Source organism: Talpa europaea (assembly GCF_964194135.1).
Source record: "Talpa europaea genome assembly, chromosome: 3".
Taxonomy (NCBI): Eukaryota; Metazoa; Chordata; class Mammalia; order Eulipotyphla; family Talpidae; genus Talpa; species Talpa europaea.
This window is the reverse complement of record NC_140069.1, coordinates 126272969-126294018: the sequence shown is the minus strand read 5'-3', so window position 1 is coordinate 126294018 and position 21050 is coordinate 126272969. Positions and strand designations below refer to the sequence as shown.

General features: G+C 40.2%; 1 protein-coding gene across 3 annotated transcripts in view; it reads left to right on the top strand.

Moving 5' to 3' along the window:
• Positions 1-1048: 1048 nt before the first annotated feature.
• Positions 1049-21050, top strand: part of CTTNBP2 (cortactin binding protein 2) — a gene marked incomplete at both ends in the record, with an annotated part of 130587 nt that continues 110585 nt past the window's right edge. For 2 of the 3 annotated variants that reach the window (XM_084230951.1, XM_084230950.1), the window contains 2 exons: positions 1049-1129; positions 14660-14767. In XM_084230951.1, the coding sequence (XP_084087077.1) occupies positions 1049-1129; positions 14660-14767 (189 nt within the window). Of the gene's footprint in view, positions 1145-14659; positions 14768-21050 lie in introns of all 3 variants that reach the window. The other variant, XM_084230949.1, reaches the window with a different exon arrangement.

Sequence of the window (21050 nt, the reverse complement as noted above, 5' to 3'; positions counted from 1 at the left end):
CATATGGTCTTGATAAGGTGATAGATTTTCACATTCTGGGAATTGGCAGGAAAGGGTAGAAACTGAATCAGATGTGGGAAGGGAAAAATGAAGAGTGGGCCTAACTCACTCATTTCAAGAACTATCTTCTGGGACTATAATTCCCATAAAATCAATTTTTAGAAGTTGTGTGTGTGTGTGTGGTGTGTTCCAGCCACAGGGGGATAATTCTTTTTTAAATTCTCTTGAAAGTAGAGCTTTTCCTTTTAAAAGCAACGGTACTTATACTACTTAACATTTCTTAGTTAGCCTTCAAAAATATCTCAGACTTGGAGCCAAAGGACAAAAAAGTGTCCACTGCCCCTTTCTCGGAAAAGAGATTGTCTCGAAGGGTCTGGGCTGAGTGGCCAGCTGCAGCTTAATAAAGCTCAGCAGGACACATTTTGATGTGGGATCTGATGGTTTGGGGAGAAAGATGAGAGGCAACGATAGAATAAAATAAAGCCAGACATATACAGCAGAACGGTGAAGTCCCAGCAGCAGTCTTGCAAAACAAACAAAATGAAGAGTGTCTTCTGTGCTTCCTGACGGTGGGATAGACGGGGCTGAAGCGGTGGGATGGATGGAGCTGAAGATAGGGCTTGATGTTACTGAGATCCAGGAGGTCCAGAAGACCAGCCTTTGCATCCGGTGGTCGGTGCACGCCGGGCTGCTGGGGCTGTGCGCGGCGAATCGCTCTTGGTCGCTTTTTTAACTTCCCTCGGGGGCTTCGATGCTCCGATCTGCGGCCGCAGCCCAAACCCGGCCTTGAGCCCATTTCTCGTACCCAGACGAGCGGGGCGATTGCTGGGCTCGGGGCGGGGGGCGGGCCCCGGCGGAGGCGGCGGGCGGCGCCCCGGCGCGCAGCGGGTTAAGGCGCGGGGGCGGCGGGAGGCGGAGGGAGCGCGGGGCGGCCCGGAGCGAGCGCCCGCGTCCCCGGCCCGCAGCGGGTTAAGCGCCGCCCGCGCCCAGAAGGCTGCGCCCCGAGCCGCCGCGCCGAGCTCGCATTCGGATCCGCTACAGCAGGAAGATGGCGACAGACGGCGCGAGCTGCGAGCCCGACTTCTCCCGCGCCCCGGAGGACGCGGCGGGGGCCACGGCGGAGCCGGCGGTAACCGAGACCCCGGGGTGGGCGCGGGGAGCGTGGAGAGGCGGCCGGGGGTCCTGGCTGGAACCGGCTCCCGCCGCCCGGCCGCTCCGCAGTCCCGGGCTCCTCGAGGTGCTCCCTCCTCGGGGTGCCCCCGCCGGCGGAGGCCGGGTCCCGGGGTCAAGCCGGCCCCCCCAGAGTGGGAAGCCCGCTTGTGCTTTCCGAGACTCGCGAGAAGCGCCTCGGGTGCAGCCGGATCTCGGGGTTCCTCTCGCGTTCTGTGCGACCCCTGCACGCACTGACCCTTGCGGTGGGGTTTACCCGGGGCCAGCACTGGGGTGGTGTGTTTCTGGCAAACTTGACCCCCCCACCCCCATTGTTCGCCTCTCGCAGCGCTCGTGGTTGCGGGCGCGCGTCTTGGGGGTACCTGGCACCTCTCAGGGGACCCAGGAAAGAAGCAGTGGGGAGGCGGGTCATCGCCGAGCAGGTGTGGGGATGCCCATTGTGTGCGCCCTGTGCCTCCGGGCCCTGGGGAGAGGCTCGGAGCCCAGCTGTGGGCGCTCAGCCGCTGAGTGCCGGCGTTTGGGGGTTCTTATCTGCCTGCTGCCCGGTCTCTTGGTGGTGGTGTGCTGTCCTCGTTCTTTGCAAGATGCAGGGGCGATGGGGGGCAGGGGAGGGATTCAACACTTGGTATCCACACCTTGTTCTCCATCTCCGGGGTCTGGAAGCCCAATGAGCTTCCATCCATCGCTGGTCTCCACTTTCACCCCCTGAATATCCCGGGGCATGAAGACTCACCTATGCTCTCCAGCCCCTACCTTGGGGGAGGTCTAGCCCCACATTTCCTGGGTGGAAACGTTTACAGGGTTTGGGTAGCAGCTTCGCTGGAGCTGCAAGGATCTGCAAAGAAAGGCAGCTCTAGGAGCGCCCCCCACCCCTGGCGCGATCCTGCTGCTCCCTCCGAATTTCTTGCTGGGATGGAGAAAGCAGAGCGAGGACGCCTCGGGTCCTCTCTTGACCTGAGCCGAGTTTGTGCAGAGGAGCCACGAACCGGGCCAGGTGTGATGGTCAGAGCTGCTTAACTTCCTCCCGGTGGAGGTAGAGCTTCTGGGGCCGGAGAGGAGAGATGTGGAGGAGGCTGCTTCAGTGTGAGGAGCTGAGCAGGAGACTGAAAAGAGAGGGAGACAAGGGAAAACAGAGGCGCAGGGCTGCCGTTTTCCATGTGTGAAACTGGCAACTTTTGATTTGACACTTGTCAGGAAAACTGACAGTTCTGTGCATGCGAAATGCGAACAATGTCAGGTGGAACCTGCCGATTTGTGACGGCGGCGAAGCCCCGCTCCTTGGGGCTCCAGGAAGAAGCGAGCTGTTAAGACCACAGCCTCTCCGTGAAGTTGAAATGATAGGGTACCTTCGTTTCCACGAAATGGAAATGGGGGTAAAGAAGGGGGGAGGGGAAAGGGAAGGAGAAGGTTGGGGGAAATAGAAGCTGGGAAGAGAGAGAAAATGAGTGTAGTTTTCTAGGAAGGTTGAATTTGTTGAATTCTACTTGGAATGGGCTTCTTTCTCCTACTCTCAGTATTTTCAATCACCTGACAAACAAATAACCGACATCTGATTAAGGTCTGGGGTGGATCTGTAGTTTTATTTACTTAGATAGTTAACAAGGTCAGTTTTCCCTTTTTGTTGACAATTTTCAGGCGTCTGGTTTTAACTGCAGATAGGTGGCTGTGGTATTTTTACCCTGGTTGACGTGAGCAGTCATGGAAAATCTGTGAAAGTGAAACTCCTTTGTTATGGCCATAGAACCCTTTGGGGCTCCAAAGAGTTGCAGCAGGGATTTTTAATCTAACGGTGTACTTTAAAAAAAAAAAAAAAAAGTCTAAATAAATTTTTGGTCATAGCCTCTTACGCAGTAAACTGAGCATTTTATTTTACTTTTCACTTAATCTATAGGCTGATTTTTTTAAAGAAAAGTTAGATTGTGGACTTATATTTGTCCTGCTTATTTTTCTTTCCTTATTATAAATAAGTTTGCTTATTTAATAATTAAAAAATTAAAGGCATTTTAATGCATTTTGGGCTCATGGCAACTGAGAACTTTTTATTTTTTTTTTTGTATTTTAAGAGATTTACTTTATTCCAAATTAGTTTACATACTGTGCATTTTTATATGTACATCTGGCAGTAGTGAGCTAATAAAGGCTCCAAAAGCAGTAGGCTATTTTTGAAAGTGAGTGTTTTCACTAAGTTTTGACTATTTAGATTGTTGCTTAGAAACAAGTTTAATTTATAGTTTTTCAGCTTAATATGATTTTCGTGGAGTGTTTTAAATTTAGTTTGTGATCTTTGTTCTTAGCTGTTTAAATCCTGAAAGCATCCCAAGTGTAAAGCTGGGTAACAGCTACATTATACAATAGCATCATATTAATAGTCTTGCTGTGAACCATGCTGGGTATCTGGGTTATTTTCAGCGTTTCAGCCAAATGTGATGACTTTTATAGGCTACATTGCTATTTTTAACTCTAAAAATAACTCCTAACGGATAAAAGAGTATGGAAAACAGAAATCTTCCTGCTTTTTATCCTCATCAAAGAACTTAAGAGTGAAGGAAAATGGAGATCTTTTTAGAGCTTTATTTGGGAAGCAGACCAACATTCTTGTTGTTCTGGTCTTTTCTGAATCAATTCATATATAAAAAGTCAATATAAAATTTGTTGTCATGGTGAAATTTGCAAGAAAAACTTGGACAATGGTTTTGTAAAAACAAATGGACAATGGTTATTTTAAATAAGTTAACAGCTAGTACCTTGAAATTTTGTCCCCAGGTGACAGTATTGAATGTAAATGGATTGTAAACATTCTTAGCTAATTTGGCAAAGCTTTAAAAAAAATGAACTTACAGTTACATGGCAGCTGTAGACTATGGAAAGTTTCACAGCATAATTTTAAAGTAGCAAATAATCTACCTTTAACACACATGACAGGGCACTTTCCAAGATGGAGGCATCATGAGTAACTTCTTTGCTGCCCCAAAGCAACACATTTCAATGGTAGAAACTGACATACACCGAGGAGTCTATGCAGTGACAGTGGTTTCATGTATTAGGAATCTGGAAGGAATTCCTAGTGGAAGAATCTGGAAATATGCCACATCAGCATGGCAATGAAGCTGGACCTTGAGCTACGAGAAGGACTTGGATGGGAGATTGTAGGAAGCTGTGTGCAAGTGCTACTGCTTCCTGGGATTCCTTGAGGTGATCTGGGGGTTTTCAAAGATGAACGTAGAGGTTTCAGACACAGTCTCAACCATGTGCTTCTCAAGCTTAGAGCTCGAGAAAAGAGATTAAAATGGACCCCAATGATTAGAATATAACTGCTTTCAGTGTTTTGCTTTTTCTTAACAAGTACAAGGTTGTACATTTCTGTTTGTACCTATTTTTCAGACTTTATTATTGTTATCTTTACTTTTATAATTCTCATGGGAGTGATTTTGTCTGAGAAACACTTGTCCTCTCTGAGATTGAATCCATGCCTCAGCTAGATTGTCAGTTGGTTCTATACTCTTGTATTTCAAATAACTTTATGAGGTGAGAAAATGTTTCCAACTTAGCACTTAGCCATTTACGAATGTCTGCTCATATGGACAGTGAAGTTTTGCTGGGAGACAATCCTTCAAGAAGAGCCGTGTGGGTTTTATTTGTAAAGAAAAAGGCTTCTTAGCATAGTACTAGGCACATAGTATTTCACCAATATTTATTAAATGAGAACACTCATAGAAGCTGTATCATTATACTTTTCAGAAAACATTTTTGATCTCTTACATCGTTGGTGCCTTGTGGACAGCACTTACTTTCTCCCCAGGTGTAATCCTGTAGTTCTACCACCAAAGCATCTGTGATCCACCTCCCTCATCCCTTGTGCTCTTCCCTTCCCCTGCTGTGTGCCTCAGGTCTATGGTCAGTTTGTAAGTTTTGGCTTTTTCCTAACGCTTGGTTCCGTTTCTCTATATTCCTCATGTAAGTGAAACCATTGGCATTTATCTTTTTCCTTCTGACTTAGTTCGCTTAGCATAATCCCTTCTGGCTCCTTCCAGGTTGCCACAAATGGCAGGAGTTTATCTTTTTGATGTCTGAGTAGTATTCCATTCTCTGTGTCTGTGTGTCTGCACACACACACATCTTGATTCAGTCATCTGTTTTGGTGCTTTTAGGTTGTTTCCATGTCTTATCTATTGTAAACAGTGCTGCAAAAAACATAGGAGTGCAGATTTCCTTTCAAATTAGAGTTTTTGTGTCCTTTGGGTAGGTTCCTAGGAATGAAATCACTGGATCATATGGTATATCCATTTTTAATGTTTTGAGGAACTTCCACACCGGCTTTCCATAGTGGCTTGACCAATTTGTATCATGATACATAATGTTGCTTGGCTACTTGTGAAACTGAGTGTTACCATATTGTAGTGAAGCTAATGACCTATGATTAGTAAAAATAGACATGGTAGATGGTATAGATCTTTTCTTAATTCAGAAAGATTATCCTGAATTACTTTTTAATTTTAATTTATATGTTCATTTTCATCATTTTATTTCATTTTTGTGTTTATATTTCATTTACATATGGATATTTTTGTATTTTATACAATTTATTTTCACATTTGATTTTCATTTTCACTTTATATACATGTTATCTCTATATTCATTTTATGTATATTTGACTTCATTTTACATACTTCATTTCCAACCTGTTTTCTCAAAGACATTTCAGATACAAGTGCAAATTTAAAATCAAATATTTAATTTATAACACTATTAGTTTTCCCTTTAGATTTTTCTCTCTTCAAAACAGTGATTGGGACTGAGGATGTATTAGTGGGATGGTAAATGCAGCTCTTCATCCTGGATTCTTCCAAGGACAGTCAAGGTCATATCACCCACTAGGATGGGGAGGGGATAGTTGAGAGTAGTCAAGAGAGAAATGCAAGGAAGTTTAGAAACTGGAAAGGGGAACAAAAGAAAAGATTGGTCAAGAAGGAGGGTGAGCAATGCTTCGGAATAGTGTGCAATGCCCAGAAATTCAACTTTGAAGGTGTTTAGGAAGGATGGAGGAGCTTCTGTTCCTTTAGTCCTCACATACTTTGCCACCTAAACACCTCTGAGTTCTGTTTTAAAAGGAGACAATATTTTAATGTATTTGATTGTGTTTTTTCTCTATAGGAGCTCCTTGGAAGACTTACATAACATGCAAATAGGAAATTTATCTTTGGCTAGGTTAAGAAATGGAGAACAGCTACAAGAGAGATAATGATGATGGTTTTGATAGTAAAAGATTTTTAAACTTTTAACCCATTACAAGTAACTTGTACAGAAATAATGATCTTATTAATGTGCACAATATGATGCTATTCATGGAGAAATTCTAATTTTAGAAAAAAAAACTCTCAGAAAAACTTGTTAGGGAACCATGGAATAGCTTGAGGCTCAATTCAAAAAGGTCATTATACAATAGTAAGTGCAGTGCAGCCAAGTTAATTGGGCTATGTGAAATGGATACTTGTTTGTAAATGATTTGGTTTTGACATTTTTGTTTCCTTGAAAAGGCAACACAATTCCAAAGGTTTGAGTTCTTTCATAGAAGGGCTTTATGACCATGAGAATACCATGTAGCCATCTATGTCTCAGCCTCTTCATTTGGAAATCAGCGAGCTGACATTTGCCACCTACAGATAATTGAGGTGATGTTCTTTAATGCATTATAAGCTTCTTGAAAGACAATTATCGGAGCTGGATGCCAGCTTGCATATGGAGATGATCCATCTCCCATGTAGGACAGATAAAACATTGAAAAGCTGAGATAGGATGGAAATAGGCATGTGTTTTATCTGAAATGTGTTTTGTGTTTGTTTTTTTTTTTCCCCAAACAGGAAATGGAGACTAAAAGGAGGATAAAGGGAGATTGTAGTACAGAGTTATTAGGGGCTGTTACCCCTGTCTGAGCTTCTTTTCTGCTTTTCATTCCATTTTTCTCATACTTAAAATTTGTTACGTCCATTACCACGTTTTCTTGCTGACATTCTGTTTACTGCTTGAGAACATGTTTTATCTCTCTCTAATGCACTGAGTTGCTTGTCTTGCAAGAAAGACCCCAGGTAGTATGTTTGATGTGAGGTGCATGGCCACAGAGAACTGACCTCAGGTTTGCAGTATGTTGCTTTAAAGGTTCAAGTTGCCCTAGTTTAGATCACTTGAAATGATTTTAGTCTGTTCTAACATTGTATTTTGGGAAGACTGATAGATCATTTTCAGGTCATTTGCATGTTTTGTGTTTTTTATACTGAATGAATTAGGCATTTTGTTCCAAAAGGTGGAGGAGGCCTTGCATATTAAGTAAAATGATGTTAAAAGGCAATACTTTTGCTGTCCTGACATGTCTATTAGGGGTGAGAAAATAGAGAGTTAATATAGATAAGCTTAATATAATGAGGAAATACACAAGACAGGGCATGATTGATTGCCTAATTAAGTAATGGAACAGACTTGAAGACTGAGTTGAGAGCAGCAGAGTTTTCTGGATCCTGGGAAGTCTTGGAAACGTAGGATTTGAGCTATGTTCTAAGAGCAATTGAAGTCAAATAAGTTAAAGGAGAAAGAAGAATGGTCAAAAGAAGCACAAACTCTGCCTTTCCATGTAGAGAGAAATGAGGAATGATCTCAAAGCAATATATAATTTCAGAGATCTGAGATGTTTGAGAGCTGAAAACATACTTCATGAAAATCTTTATAATTGGCTAAATTCAGGTTTTCCTAATATGTTCTATATACCTAGAAAGTTGGATTTATCATGCTAACTTCAAATTTGATTTTCTCCTTGAAATTTCAAGCTGATTTTCATTGCTTTTCCCCTTCTTTGGAGCCTTCTTGTTCACCCCCAAAGCATAACTCTTGGTTACATAGAAAGTTCAAAATGCATTATTAATTATTAGCATGCACTATTAAACTAGAAGGAAAACACATTTCTGTAACTTCTGAGCAAATAGGCAAAATCAATTTTCCTCAAATATTTCTCAGTGGCTTCAGGGAATGACCTAAATTTTCTCAGTCCAGTAATCCAGTTACTCTGGTGGTATGTGAAATGAGGACATTTGGGGACTGGAAGATATTTCAAAAATCAGTTTGTACAAAATTCTCCTTGTTCTGAGATCAAAAGGGGTAAGCCAACATCCCTGAATTCCATCTGCTTTCTTAGTGCCCCACCTCCCTCCCATGTGGTAAATTCATGGATCAAATACAGGCATAGCCCACTACATCTGCAACTGCCTGCTATGCTCTTGGTATCTGGCCACTGCATTTGTATTAGTTACTAGCATTTGTATTAGTTACTGCCATTATGACTCTTCCTCCTAAAGACGTTTTAGCAACCCAAATGTGCTGACCCCATTAATTCTTTAAGGATACAGGTAAGGGCCTTCTGACTCTTTTTACCTGATGTTACATTGAATTCCCCACATCAACCTAAGATTATAGATAATTTATTATTTTTTTTCAGGGCTGGGAGGCTTGGTAGTGGAGGGAACTTTGTTCGCCTGTATTCATTCTGGCAATTTAAGATGACTTAATTCAGCCAGGTTCTATCTTGTTTTCTCCCACCCTGTCTCTCTGAGGCTGTATGAGAACATCCAGAAGACTGCCCTCCCCGTACCTGCTCCAGCTAATTCAGAACTGTTGAAAACTGCTGTGTCAAACAGTAAGAGTTTGGGGTTGTGTCTCCTCTTTTCTTATATATGTTTATGTCCCCAAGAAGGTGCTGTATTTGAGGACCAGACTCTGGATTAGTTTAAGATGCCTGTGCCAGATTTTCGTAACTAGGTGTTTAGAATTGCTTTTCCTGGAATACTCTTCCTGGCAAGTATCAAGCATGAAAAGCAGAGGAGTGGCTGTTGGAGTTGAAATCTAGCAGTTTTTTTTCTTTCTTCTATTCCCTCCCCATCGCTGAAAGATGAAATCTGAATTTTCCTTTGTTAATTAGGAAAAACAGGTGCAGTAATAATAAGGCTTAATCTATGAACATTTCTGCTATGATTGATTTTGCGGGTGGGGCTTTATTTGCATGGATGCACTGAGGGAAATCCTAATATTTTCTGTATGCAGTGACTTTGGGATCTATACTCTTCTTCTGTCTTTTGAAAATGAGATTATTAAGTTAGTCTTTTAAAATATAACACTTATCACAAATATAAAGGACAGGAGGTAACTTGGAGGTAAGGATTTATATATGGCTTAGGTGGTGGTGATGGTTTTTCTCCAGATTCATACAGCATTTTGTGTGTCAGTCATATCTCAATAAAGTGGTTTTGAAAATACAGATTTAGAACAATATTGCTCCTTAACTAGCAAACTTTAATAATTGCCTTTTCTATATCTAAGTACTTTTGTACCATATGTAGGTCAGGTCAGATGAATGTCACCTTTATTGGAATTTTTGCTTTTGGGCATCTTCGTTTTTCTAAAAATACCAAAATGCTTTGAATTTATTTGTAAAATACCTGGAGCTTTTAGATCGCTACCGTGTTTTCAAATACTTTCTTTGATCCTGTTTTGTCAGAATAGGGCATGAAAACATCAAACATCAGAGAATGAAATTTGAAAATATAATATTTTTGTTGCTGAAGGCCAGGAAGTAGTGTTTTTATTGAGGAAACAGTAATGGGTGGTGTAGGGGAGAGTTGGCAAACAGACACTATATATTTAAAATAATACACCCCTGCACACATTATGATTTTTTTAACATTCTGTGTAATATAATTTATGGTTTAGCAAGAACTCTTATAGCAGTGTTTTTTTTATTTTAATGAATTTCCTCTTTTTATTGATGGTGCTCTATTAAAAGGCGTAAGTGTTGGTTGCAAGTCACATCACATGTTGTGATGTTGATGATGATGGAACCAGGACAAGCTTTCCTGAATCTAACATGAATCAGAATCTTGGCAGTGTCTTACATAATGTATTAATTTTTAAAAGAGAGTGCTTTGCTTATGAAGCTTCAGGGAAACTAGGACAATAAAATATACAATTAATTAAAATCTTTAGAACAACCAGCAGCAGCATTAATAAAACATTACCCTCTAAAGCACATAAGAATTGCAGCTTACTCTCCTACCTCAGTGGGAAAAACCAGGATAAAAGAGTCTGTGTTTCATCATCGCCAATAAATGGAATTTATTGGACTTGGGTTCGTAGATTTTCAAAGAAATAGGCTCATAGCCAATATCCCTCTCCTCCCGCCATAAAACATCTGGGTGCTCTCAGCTTTAATAATAACAATCATCCGGCTTTAGTTAGCACTTACTTCACTTACGTATTCTTGTTTAATCCTTACATGAACATTGTGATGTTAGAATTTCTGTTGTGTAGATGACAAAACAGAGGTGATTTTCCTGTAGTTCTTGACTGGTACCAGCAGCAGGAGCTTGTTGGAAAGGCAAATTTGCCACCCCCTACCCCAGATCTACATCAGAAACCTCAGGGTGGAGACCAGCAGTCTGTCTTTACAAGGTCTGCAGGTGATTCTTGTGCATGTTTGTATTTGAGAGTAAAGGGGTTGTAAGATTTATGTGACACCACTGTGTAGTAGAGGCAGGATCTGAGCCCTAGCACAGCTGACCCTTAGCTGGAAATGAGGGGCTTCAATACTGCAAAATCCAAAATATGACTGTTTGTATTGATAGTTCACCCTTGTTATTGATTGGTTGAATTTATGAGTGTCGACTGAGGATTGAAAATAATTCAGGTGTAAGGTGGGCCTGTGGAATTCAAACTGTGTTGTATAAGGGTCAATTATATATTGGGTTTTATTATTCACAGGGAACATCTCTAAGTTAACCTTCTAAACAAGGGCCTCTTAAGATTAGTAAAGGCGTTTCTTTTGGCTTCCTGGACCCAATTACCAATATGAGGAAGGGAGTTCCCCACACATACAACAAGCGATTCTCTGGACAACAGCTCTGGAATTCCCACAATTCAGTTCAGTTCCTGCACTCATCTGTCAGATACATGATGTGCAAATATCTTCTCCCATTCAGTAGGATGTCTTTGCATTTTGATGCAGGTTTCTTTCCCAGCACAGAAGCTTTTTAGTTTGATGTAGACTCATTTGTTTATTTTTGCTTTTTGTTTCTTTTGACATTGGAGTTGAGTATCCCAAACACATTTCTAAGGCTGATATCTAGAAGCATATGTGTACGGTAAATGAAGATTGGTCAGGTCTTGCGCCGCTGGCCTCTGTGACTATCACTTGAGGCCGTGAGTGCAGGAGGCGCTTGAGAGCGTGGGCTGGGGCCCGCGTGCCTGATTGTGGGCACCTGGACTGTAGTGCAGGCATGCAGAGGTGGGCACACCTGGGTCTAGAGTCTGGGCACACCTGGGTCTAGAGGCTGAGGCTATAAGGGCGCCGTCGTGACTTGACTAGAACAGATGATTGGTGTGAAGTGATTATAAGTTCTTAAAGAACAGCTGAGCTGAATGGCTACGAGGGGAAGGGTGACTACAGAGTGGCAGGAACACAGGCAAGGAGAAACGCGTACACATTTGCCGGGGGCTGGGAAGCCTTCCAGCCTCCTAGCCCCCTGGCCTCCCTGCCTTGCCAGACCACGGGCTTGCCCTACATTTGGTGTAGAAAGAGCATTAAAGCCCAGAAAAGACACTGAGCACTTCAGGACTCTCCTTTATCCATCTGCTAGCTTCCACAGAGAACCTGCCCTGTGCTTGCTGGTACTACAATATGTCCTAAGTTTTCCTCTATATATTTTATGGTTTCAGGTCTGCATCCAAGTTTTTAATCTATTTTGTTTAATTTTTGTGTGCAGTGTTAGTATCATTCTTTTGCATATAACCGTTCGTTTTTTTCCCAGCACCATTTATTTATTGACGAAACTTTCCATGCTCCATTGTGAGCTCTTGGTTACTTTGTCATAAATTAGTTGTGCATATGTGTGTGGTTTTATTTCTGGGTTCTCCATTCTGTTCCATGATCTGTGTGTCTTTGTTTTGGTTCCAATCACAAGCTGCTTCAATTCTACTGCTTTGTAGGACAGTGGAGCGTGAAGTTGGGGAGTATGATTACCTACACTTTTTTTCTCTCAAGTGTTTTTATTATTTGGGGGTCTTTGTATTCCCCCCATTTTTTTGTGATTTGTTTTTTGCACTATTTCTGTGAAGAATGCCATTGGAATTTTATTTCATTTTTTTTAATTTATGCCATTGGAATTTTTATAGGGATTGCATTGAATCTGTTCATTGCCTAAGGTAATGCAGCCATTTTAATGATGTTAATTGTTCTAATCCAGGAACACAGAGTACCTTTGCATCTCATTGTGCCATCTACTTCTTTCAACAATGTATTATAGTTTTGAGTGTTGAGGTCTTTCACTTCTTTGGTTAACTTTTTCCAAGGTGTTTAATTAAAAAAGAATATTAATAGGAAGATCTTTTTATTTTTTTAAGGTTTATTTATGCACACCTCTGGCCTAGTGTAGGCCAGAGTTGGGGGTGATTGGATTCACCAGAGACAGAGTGGGGAGCAGAACAGGCGGATCTGCTGAAATACACTGCTGAGGGGAGCAGCAGGCAAGACAGGAGAGGTGTGCTGCAGCATGTGGGTTAGCTGCCTGGCCAGGGACACAATTCATGCCACAGTGGCTGGCAATAGCTTGATCATGCTGAAACTTTAACCCCTGTGCCACCAGGGAGGCGCCAGAAGATCTTTTTAAATTATTTATTTGGAGAACCAGCTCACTATGGTCTCTTCCCCCTTTATACTATTACCTCCATCTAGAAGGTGCCTTTGAAACAGAAATGATCAGCTCTAACTATGCCTGTTTGAAAACCATTCATGGGCTTTTCTTTGTTTACTTCTGTGTCATCACAAGGATAGGATAGTACATGACCAATTACATAGGCGCTAAACCACTTCTCAGGTAGATATAATGACACTTCCATCTCTAGAATGTTGTCTCCATATTGGTGAAGTGTGCTGACAAGTCATAGAACATGATTGTATTCTTGCTATTTCCTAGTTGTGTGATCTGGGCACATTATCCTACAATTGAGAGATACAAACTCTGAGCTGTGGTTTCTCAGCTGAGATACAGAGATCATACTGTCTTACAGATTAGATTCGGTTTCTTGAGAATACTTTGGAAGCCATTGGGTGCAATGTACATAGGCAGTTATGCTCTGGAATGTCCTGAAGAATGACTTTGGAGAGTGGGTGTTCTTAGATGTTTGAGGATGAGTGTGTATTCTGCTCCCTCTGATGATGACTGACTCCATCAATTGAGTCTCTCCACAGAAGAGTGTGGCAGCGTGGTTGTGAGGGAGGACAGCCAAGGGCTGTGTACTTATCCAGGCCCAGTTGTGAACCATATAACTGACTATTCAGCTTCATCAGTAGGATAGACATCAGATGACCTTTTTGTAAAAGTTCTTTCCAGTAAAGAGGGTATGAGAGACCAAAAATTGTGAGTCAGTGTATGTCAACTGGATGCAGTCACCAGGAAAGTAACACAGAGAAGACAGGGGAGGATGATGGATGAGGATTAAGACCCCCCACCCCGGGACCCTGGTGCCAATGGCACTGGTGTAGCTGGGTCCCTGGAAGGCTCACATATTCCTGTCTCAGCTTCCACCAAGCCTACCCTGTATATAAAGATACCAAGAAGCTGTAGGGGCATGTTTATAAAACCATTTGATAACCATATAGTAGGGTTCCAGACTGGCCTATGGCCAGATGACTAAATGTGAATGGATATCAGGTATCTTAAAAGTTCATGTGTCTGTGCCATGAGCGGAGGGGTGGGGTATGTGTGAGGTGGGTAGAGAAGGTAAAAATTAAAGAATGTATTCCAAAGGAGATGCTGCTGGTTAGTGCCCTGTGAATCTGGAATTACCTATTCATCTAAATTTTGTAGAGAATTTGGGGATCTGGCTTTTTTTTTTAATATATTCAGATTTTTAATGCTGGCTGAATTAAAAAAAAAAAAAAAACAACACTTTGTGGCCCAAGTAACACGCATCTGTGAGCCAGATTTGGCTGTAGACTGCCAGCTGGTGGCCTTTGCTGCAGAGTGTTCTATAAACATGACCTGTTATTATTGGATGTCCTGGAATTCATAACAACCTCCCTGGAGCCTTTCTGTTTGGGGCCCTTCTAGGAAGACATTGCTGCTTTCCTGACATTCCAACACTTTCCTCACACCTTCTCTCCAACATACACCCAGCCTGTTTTGATACAAAGTCCAGGGACTTTATAATTTGTGTTGTGTAGTTTAAAGAGATTTTGTACATCCAGATGTGCAGGCAACTATGGAAAAGATTTGGGAGATTGGCATTCATGGTTTTTACCCTCCTCCTAGAAGATCAGGGCATGGATTGATTGCTGCTGAATTTGTGGAACCCCTGGGATAAAGATAATATATTGCATGCTTTTAGGGCGTGTATAGTGTTTCTAGGAATAGTTTTTTTTTTTTTTTTCATTGCTTTTTAAAATTTTGTGTTACAGAAAAAAGAGTTTGACGTGGACACCCTCAGTAAATCAGAGCTTCGGATGCTCCTCAGTGTGATGGAAGGGGAGCTGGAAGCCAGAGACCTAGTCATTGAGGCCCTTCGGGTAAGAACCTTCTAGTCCCAATGTGGGGTCATTTTCCTTTTTCAAAGGGGTAATGTCAAAGCTGTGTTTTCTTTTTTTTTTAAGTCACAGAAGTGTTAATATGCCTTTTACCTCAGATACCAACCCATGACCTTTATAAATCTGAACAAACTCTAAAGTTGAATGGTCATTGAAATAATGGGAACTGAGACTAAAGTGTTTAATGTGGGGAGCTTGAAAATTGAGCTGTAATCGTTTTGAAATCCTTTTATGTTTATTTTGTTAAGGGCAATTTTTCAGAAAATTGGTAATTTGGTATCCTACACATATTTGAGAGCAATGATGAAAAAGAGGCTCATTTATAAAAGATATTGCTGATAATAGAGATTTTTCCTTTCTATAGAAATTTTAAATGGTTTCTTCTTTTTCAGAAACCCATGAGTCAAAAACTTAATGTTGCAAAAATATATATGTTCTCAAATCGTTTTATTATTTTTCATCTGATTTTGAAATTTTTATAATTTAAGAATTACCTTCCAGTATATTATTTAAATGTCTCAAAGTCTTGTTGTCTTCTTTAAAATATATAATGTTGCTAAACCTTCTTAATGCAAAATTTTCAAATTGTTCCCAATCTTGTACTTCTTGTGGTATGTGAGTCAAACTTAGGTTTTTTTTCCTCTTTTATATTTAATACTGTGTATTTAATGAAGTGTTTGCTGATTTTTGGTCAAAAGGAATCTACTTATTATATAGGAAATATGTAATATTATTTGATATAGTAGGGAATATTTTCTCAAGCTTTGTCATAAGGATTTTATTTTACTATATGAAAATCTGTGGGGTATCTAAAAGTTGTGTCCCCAATTGGACATGTGGGTCGATGGTCAGCCATAGTAGGGAAGGTGACCAGGCTGAAAATCCAGGTGTGTAGGAAGGGTAAAGTTCCAGAAATAATGACTTCAGTACCTTTTACCACCTGGAGGTTGATAAAGTGGAGACAGTGATTATTCCATCAATTTGATGGGAGAAAATGATAGCCTCAGAAGAAATTGGAGTGTGGTTCTGCCATCTGCAAACCATTGTTGAGTTGAAGGTGGTGTGTCTTGATTGACAAGCTTCGATAAGCAGGCATGTGCCCAAAGTGCTTGTGAGAGTGTTCTTCCTGTTCCTCATTTAGACCATTTGTATTGCTTGTCAATGTATATTTCCTTGAAAGAAGTTGGTGAGAGAAATGCTAAGGCAGTGTATCCCCAACAATTGTGACCCTCACCCCCAAGGAAAGTGCAAGTGCATAGTCTCTTGAGACCCAATAGATACGTGGGCTGTAGTTCTACCTTAGGTATTTTTCTGTTCATCTGTAAAGGCATCACAATGACAATTTCTACTGCTCACACACATTTGAGCTTTTAACAACCTGGTTTTGTAAAAGATACTGCTTATAGCAATCATGTATTTTTCTTTTTAACTTAATTGCAATATCTTTAAACATAAGAGGAGAGGTAAAGATTTGCAAATAATCAGGACTTGTTAAACTGAATGCTTTTCATAAAATCAAGGAGTGTTGGAATTCCAAGGAGCTTAATGCGACATTCTGAAAGTCAGCCGCCTGCATCCTGGTCAGATGTAGCATTTCATTTTCTTGGAATATTTTGCATTACCCTTCACTATCTTAACAGTGTAATTCATGGATCAGTGCATATTTTACTAGATGATGTTAAAAATAACCAAGACCTTGCCTTAGTTGTGATATAAAGAGGAAAATAACTGATAATAAAATACTATGCATTTTCAATGTGTAAATGCTCAGACGTTACTATAGCGGGAGACATGCTAAAGTAGGTGGCTATTTGCACCTACTTATGGTCTCACTATGGATGTCATTATGGAAGAATTCTGATTATAGCTTTGACTCGGATACAGGAAGAGATTTGCTGCAGCTCAGGTGATTTTTCCAAAATGGTGAAATGATTGTCAGTGAAGTTCCAAACAAATGTACACAATGTAATGGAGGTGAATCCCTGAAAAATTCAGTGTGTGTTAAAACTGAACTAAAACATGTTTATATGTTAAAAGGAATTACCCTCTCAGCTCAGTCCTATTGAAGGTTCTTAGGAAAGGAATCATTGGAGGGACATTTGAACTTTGGAGACTTGGGGCAGTTCCTCCATGTGTAACAAAGTCTTAGTTCTAACCCCAAGTAGCAGTCATTGTGAAAACTGAAAATGCTCTCCCTCTTTCCAAACTACACTGCCTAGGGGACTGCCCCTCTGGAGAACCACTGGCTGAGAGCAGAGTCCTTTGTTTATACATTAAAATAAGCAAACAAAAAAGGAAGCCCAGATTGTGACTTGTCTCAGGCCCTTGGCATGCACAAACTTGGTCTCTTTGGAGGTTCTCAGAGCTTTTTGTCATTTTTGAAATTTGAGAGTTGTGACCGATTGATTTTTAGATGATTGTGTTTTAAGAGTAAGTTTTCATGCCACATACCTGTCATAGTTGTCATAGACTCACAGTGGTGATTTACTGATTGACTAACTCTTGGGGACATTCACTGGACTAGTGACACTAGTCAAATATTTCCCTGATTCCAGATGGATCATTTAGTTGACTTTTCCTTTAATAGGAGATACAATTTAGTGACTGGTTTATGCCCCATGAAATTTGGCAGTGGGGGGATTGAAACATTTTATTTCAAAATCTGCCCAACATAGTAATCAGTATGTTGCTATTCAGTTGGAACAGAAACACATTTTTCTTTTTAAGGAACAGAAGTATATTTTCTTAAAAGTAAAAAGTGATATTTTTCTGAATATAGTAATTATGCTAAACATAATATACAAATTATGATTTTTTTCCAGATGTAAAGATATCTACTTTATATCCTAAACTTCATTAAAATTTAGAAATGATTCTATTCTGTGATAATCAAATTCTTTAGAATTTTAGAAACTTTAAAAAGATATTTCAGGGCTTACTTGGTGGCCTAAAGGTTAAGTCTCACCGCTATCATCACTGTGACCTGAGTTCGAACCCCAGCCAAGGAGCTAACCCACTTATGGCGCAGCAGACCTCTCCTGTCTCACCCACTTCTCCCATTAACTGTGTATTTCAGTAAATCTGCCTGTTTTCCTCCCTACTCTATCTCGTGTGAATCCTCTCACTCCCCACACCTCTGGCCCATAACCCAGTTCTTTTATGCAAAAAGAAAAATCCAACATTAAAAAAAAAATTATTATAAAGAAAACATATTTCAGACCATGTTATTTTACTTTTTTATATCATGTTATCCTGACACTTGATTTTCGTCATGAAAAATTACATAGGTCATTGAATTAAAGGTATTAGATATTTTAGAATAATCTAAAAATATGATTTTGGGAAAAAGATGTTAGGAAATTATATTATAAATCATGGTGCTTTCACTATTTTTATGTTTTAAGGTAAAAATATTTTCCAACATAAATGGTGCATGGCTTTATGATAGATGTGATGTTTAAGACACTAATTTTTTTGGGGGGAAATTATGTTTTAAGGATAGTGATATTGATGGAAAATCTGAATTGGCTAAAGCTGCCTAACTAAAATATATTTAATTGGATTGCATAAGAAATATTTTTTCTCAGTGATTTTCATTTGTTCATTTGTAGAAAGTAGGTCACAAATGTGGCATGCATGGACTTGGTGTATTTGGAGATTTTTAAAGCTTTTTATCATATTAAAAATTTAAAAGTTGGGCCTCCCCGGTGGCACAGCGGTTGAGTGCTGGGTTGCGAAGCTGCCCGCAACCTCTGCAGCGCCGGCTGGATCCCCAGCCTCCAGCAAGGGTCCCACATGGCGCGCAGACCTCTCCTGCCGCCCGCTGCTCCCCTCAGCAGTGTACTTCGGTCCTTCTGCCTGCTCTGCTCCCTGCTCTGTCTCTGGTGAATTCTCTCACCCTCCCTCGCTTCTGACTGTACCCAGTGCTTGTATAAATAAATAAATCTTTAAAAAAAAAATTTAAAGTTTTTTAATAAACAACTTATACTGCTCATATATATATAAACAATTTATATTAAATATATGTCAAATAGAGTCTAGAGGAAACTATTTTGAAGTTTAATAGAGAATGCTCAGAGAGAAGCAGCTATATTTTCTGAAAATTAAGATAGATTCCGAGCCTTTGAATTGAACTGAATTGACTGTCCAAAAATTGAATATACAGCTTACCCAGAGAGCATTGATTCAGTGCTAACTGCTTAGTTTGTGGAATCTTCTGGCATTCACTGCCTTTTCCTTCTTGCTACTAGTCTTTTTAAAATGAGTGTCTTAGTCAAAGGGAGACAAAAGTGAGAAGATGAAAATGCCATAATTATAAAATTCTAAGTCAAAATCATGTACTTTAGCCTACATTTAAAGGGTTTAGCCTGCTATTGTTAACATAAGTTTACACAAATGTCACTGAAACAATGAATTCCTTGAGCAATTAACTTCCAAGTTTCTTTTATACCTTCTTTCTCTTTTAGATTAGACACACAAGAATCACTGGTATTGCAGACGTGGCATTTCTTTCTATAGTCAGTATGGAATGGCTGTATTATCTAGGCATTTATAGTACTTGTTTGGGTAGGGGGAAATTAAGTTATTGAATTGCCTTCTGCAAACAACTGTAACAAGGAGACCCAAAATATATTGTTTATTTTTCATATGCATCGGAGTGGCAGCCCTCTGCCAGCAGTTATTCGGCAACCCAGATAATACCTATCTTGCACTGCTCCTCGGATTAGCCTCAATTTTCAGAGCTGAAGCTGAGTCAGTGCCACCGCACACCCTAACCTGTGAAAAGGGGGCAAGATACAACATGAGGGACAAGCCAAGCAGCCTCTGGGCAGCACACACTGGCTGTCAGGGAGACTGGGGATGGAGCTGGCGCGTTGTTACCTTTTATCCCATAGAGACAGTGAGGACCCTGAATAACCTAATGTAGTCCCTTGTTTTTAACTTATATGATGGCCTGGAGTGTGGAACAAGACAATAGATCCTTCCCCTCCTTCTTTCCTCTCTAAATATTGAATGTGGCTGTCTACCAGGCCACAAAAGTTGATAGTTGGAAGTGCGTGTAAGTGGAGGCTTATTACTAGGCCAAAATTGTTTCCATTTAGAAAACTGTATATCTTGATTTTATAGATGTAAAAATTAATTGTTCTGAGTAGTGTCATTTGGGCCTATGTTTTTACTTTTCTCAGACTGAATCAGTATGTTCAGATTTTGCCCAGAGGGATCTTTCTGAAAGCCTGACCAGTTCATTGGATTTGAAACTCATTTTAAAACATGTTTTTAATGGTTTTGCCTATTTAAAGCAGTTTTTATCAGTCTCAGCACTATTGGTGTTCAGGATCAGGTATTTATTATTGTCTTGTTCACTGTAGGATCTTAGTTGCATCCCTGACCTCTGACTACTCAAAAGATGCCCCTCTCTATTTGTGATAGTCAAAAAGATCTCCCATTGGGGTGCACAATAGCCCCTACTTGAGAAAATAATGCTTGTCAAGGAAATACCATGCTAAAAACCGTATTTGCTAAAATGTGAGGAAGTTAATGAGTCAAATACATTTTCTTAGGATACAATGATTTTCTTATGAAATATTTTACCCTCAAAGCTAAAACTTAATCCAAAAATGCCCACTTAACAATTTCATGACTCTTTCAAAACATACCACTTTTTTTTTTTTAATTGTATTACGGTTTCTTAGGCAGAACTTGAATGCTTTATTTTATAAATTAAAAAACCTCTATGGTTATATGGCTCAGTGCTGGAGTCTTTACATAGAACAAAGGCACTCTAGTAAAATAAATGAAAGCATTATTATTAAATAGCATTTTGCTTCCACTCTAGTTCTATAAGCATCTACTGATATGCACCAGAATATTGGGAGAGTTTTTCCTCATAGGACATGTCTGCTGGATAATGATAAAAGAATAACATTCTGGTTTCAGCTAAGTAAGACATGCTGCCTTTTGTATTTCAGAATTCTCCTATGGTTACAAGCAGTTGACCAAAACGTACCCTTTTTTGTGCTGCTAATTTTAATGAATGAATTAATTTGCTGAACAGAGCTGAATTGGTGAAAACAGAAATTGTTTCCTTCCCTGTCTGCTGAGATAAAGCCTTTGTTCCATGTCTAGAGAAAGGAAGAGGACAGTTGACCAGATGTGATGTTTCTGCAAGCAAACCAGTTTTTGTAAAAATACAAAGAACTGATGAGTTTTTAAATAATGTTATATTTTGTTCAGTAGGACAAACACAGGAAATATAAATGCTGTG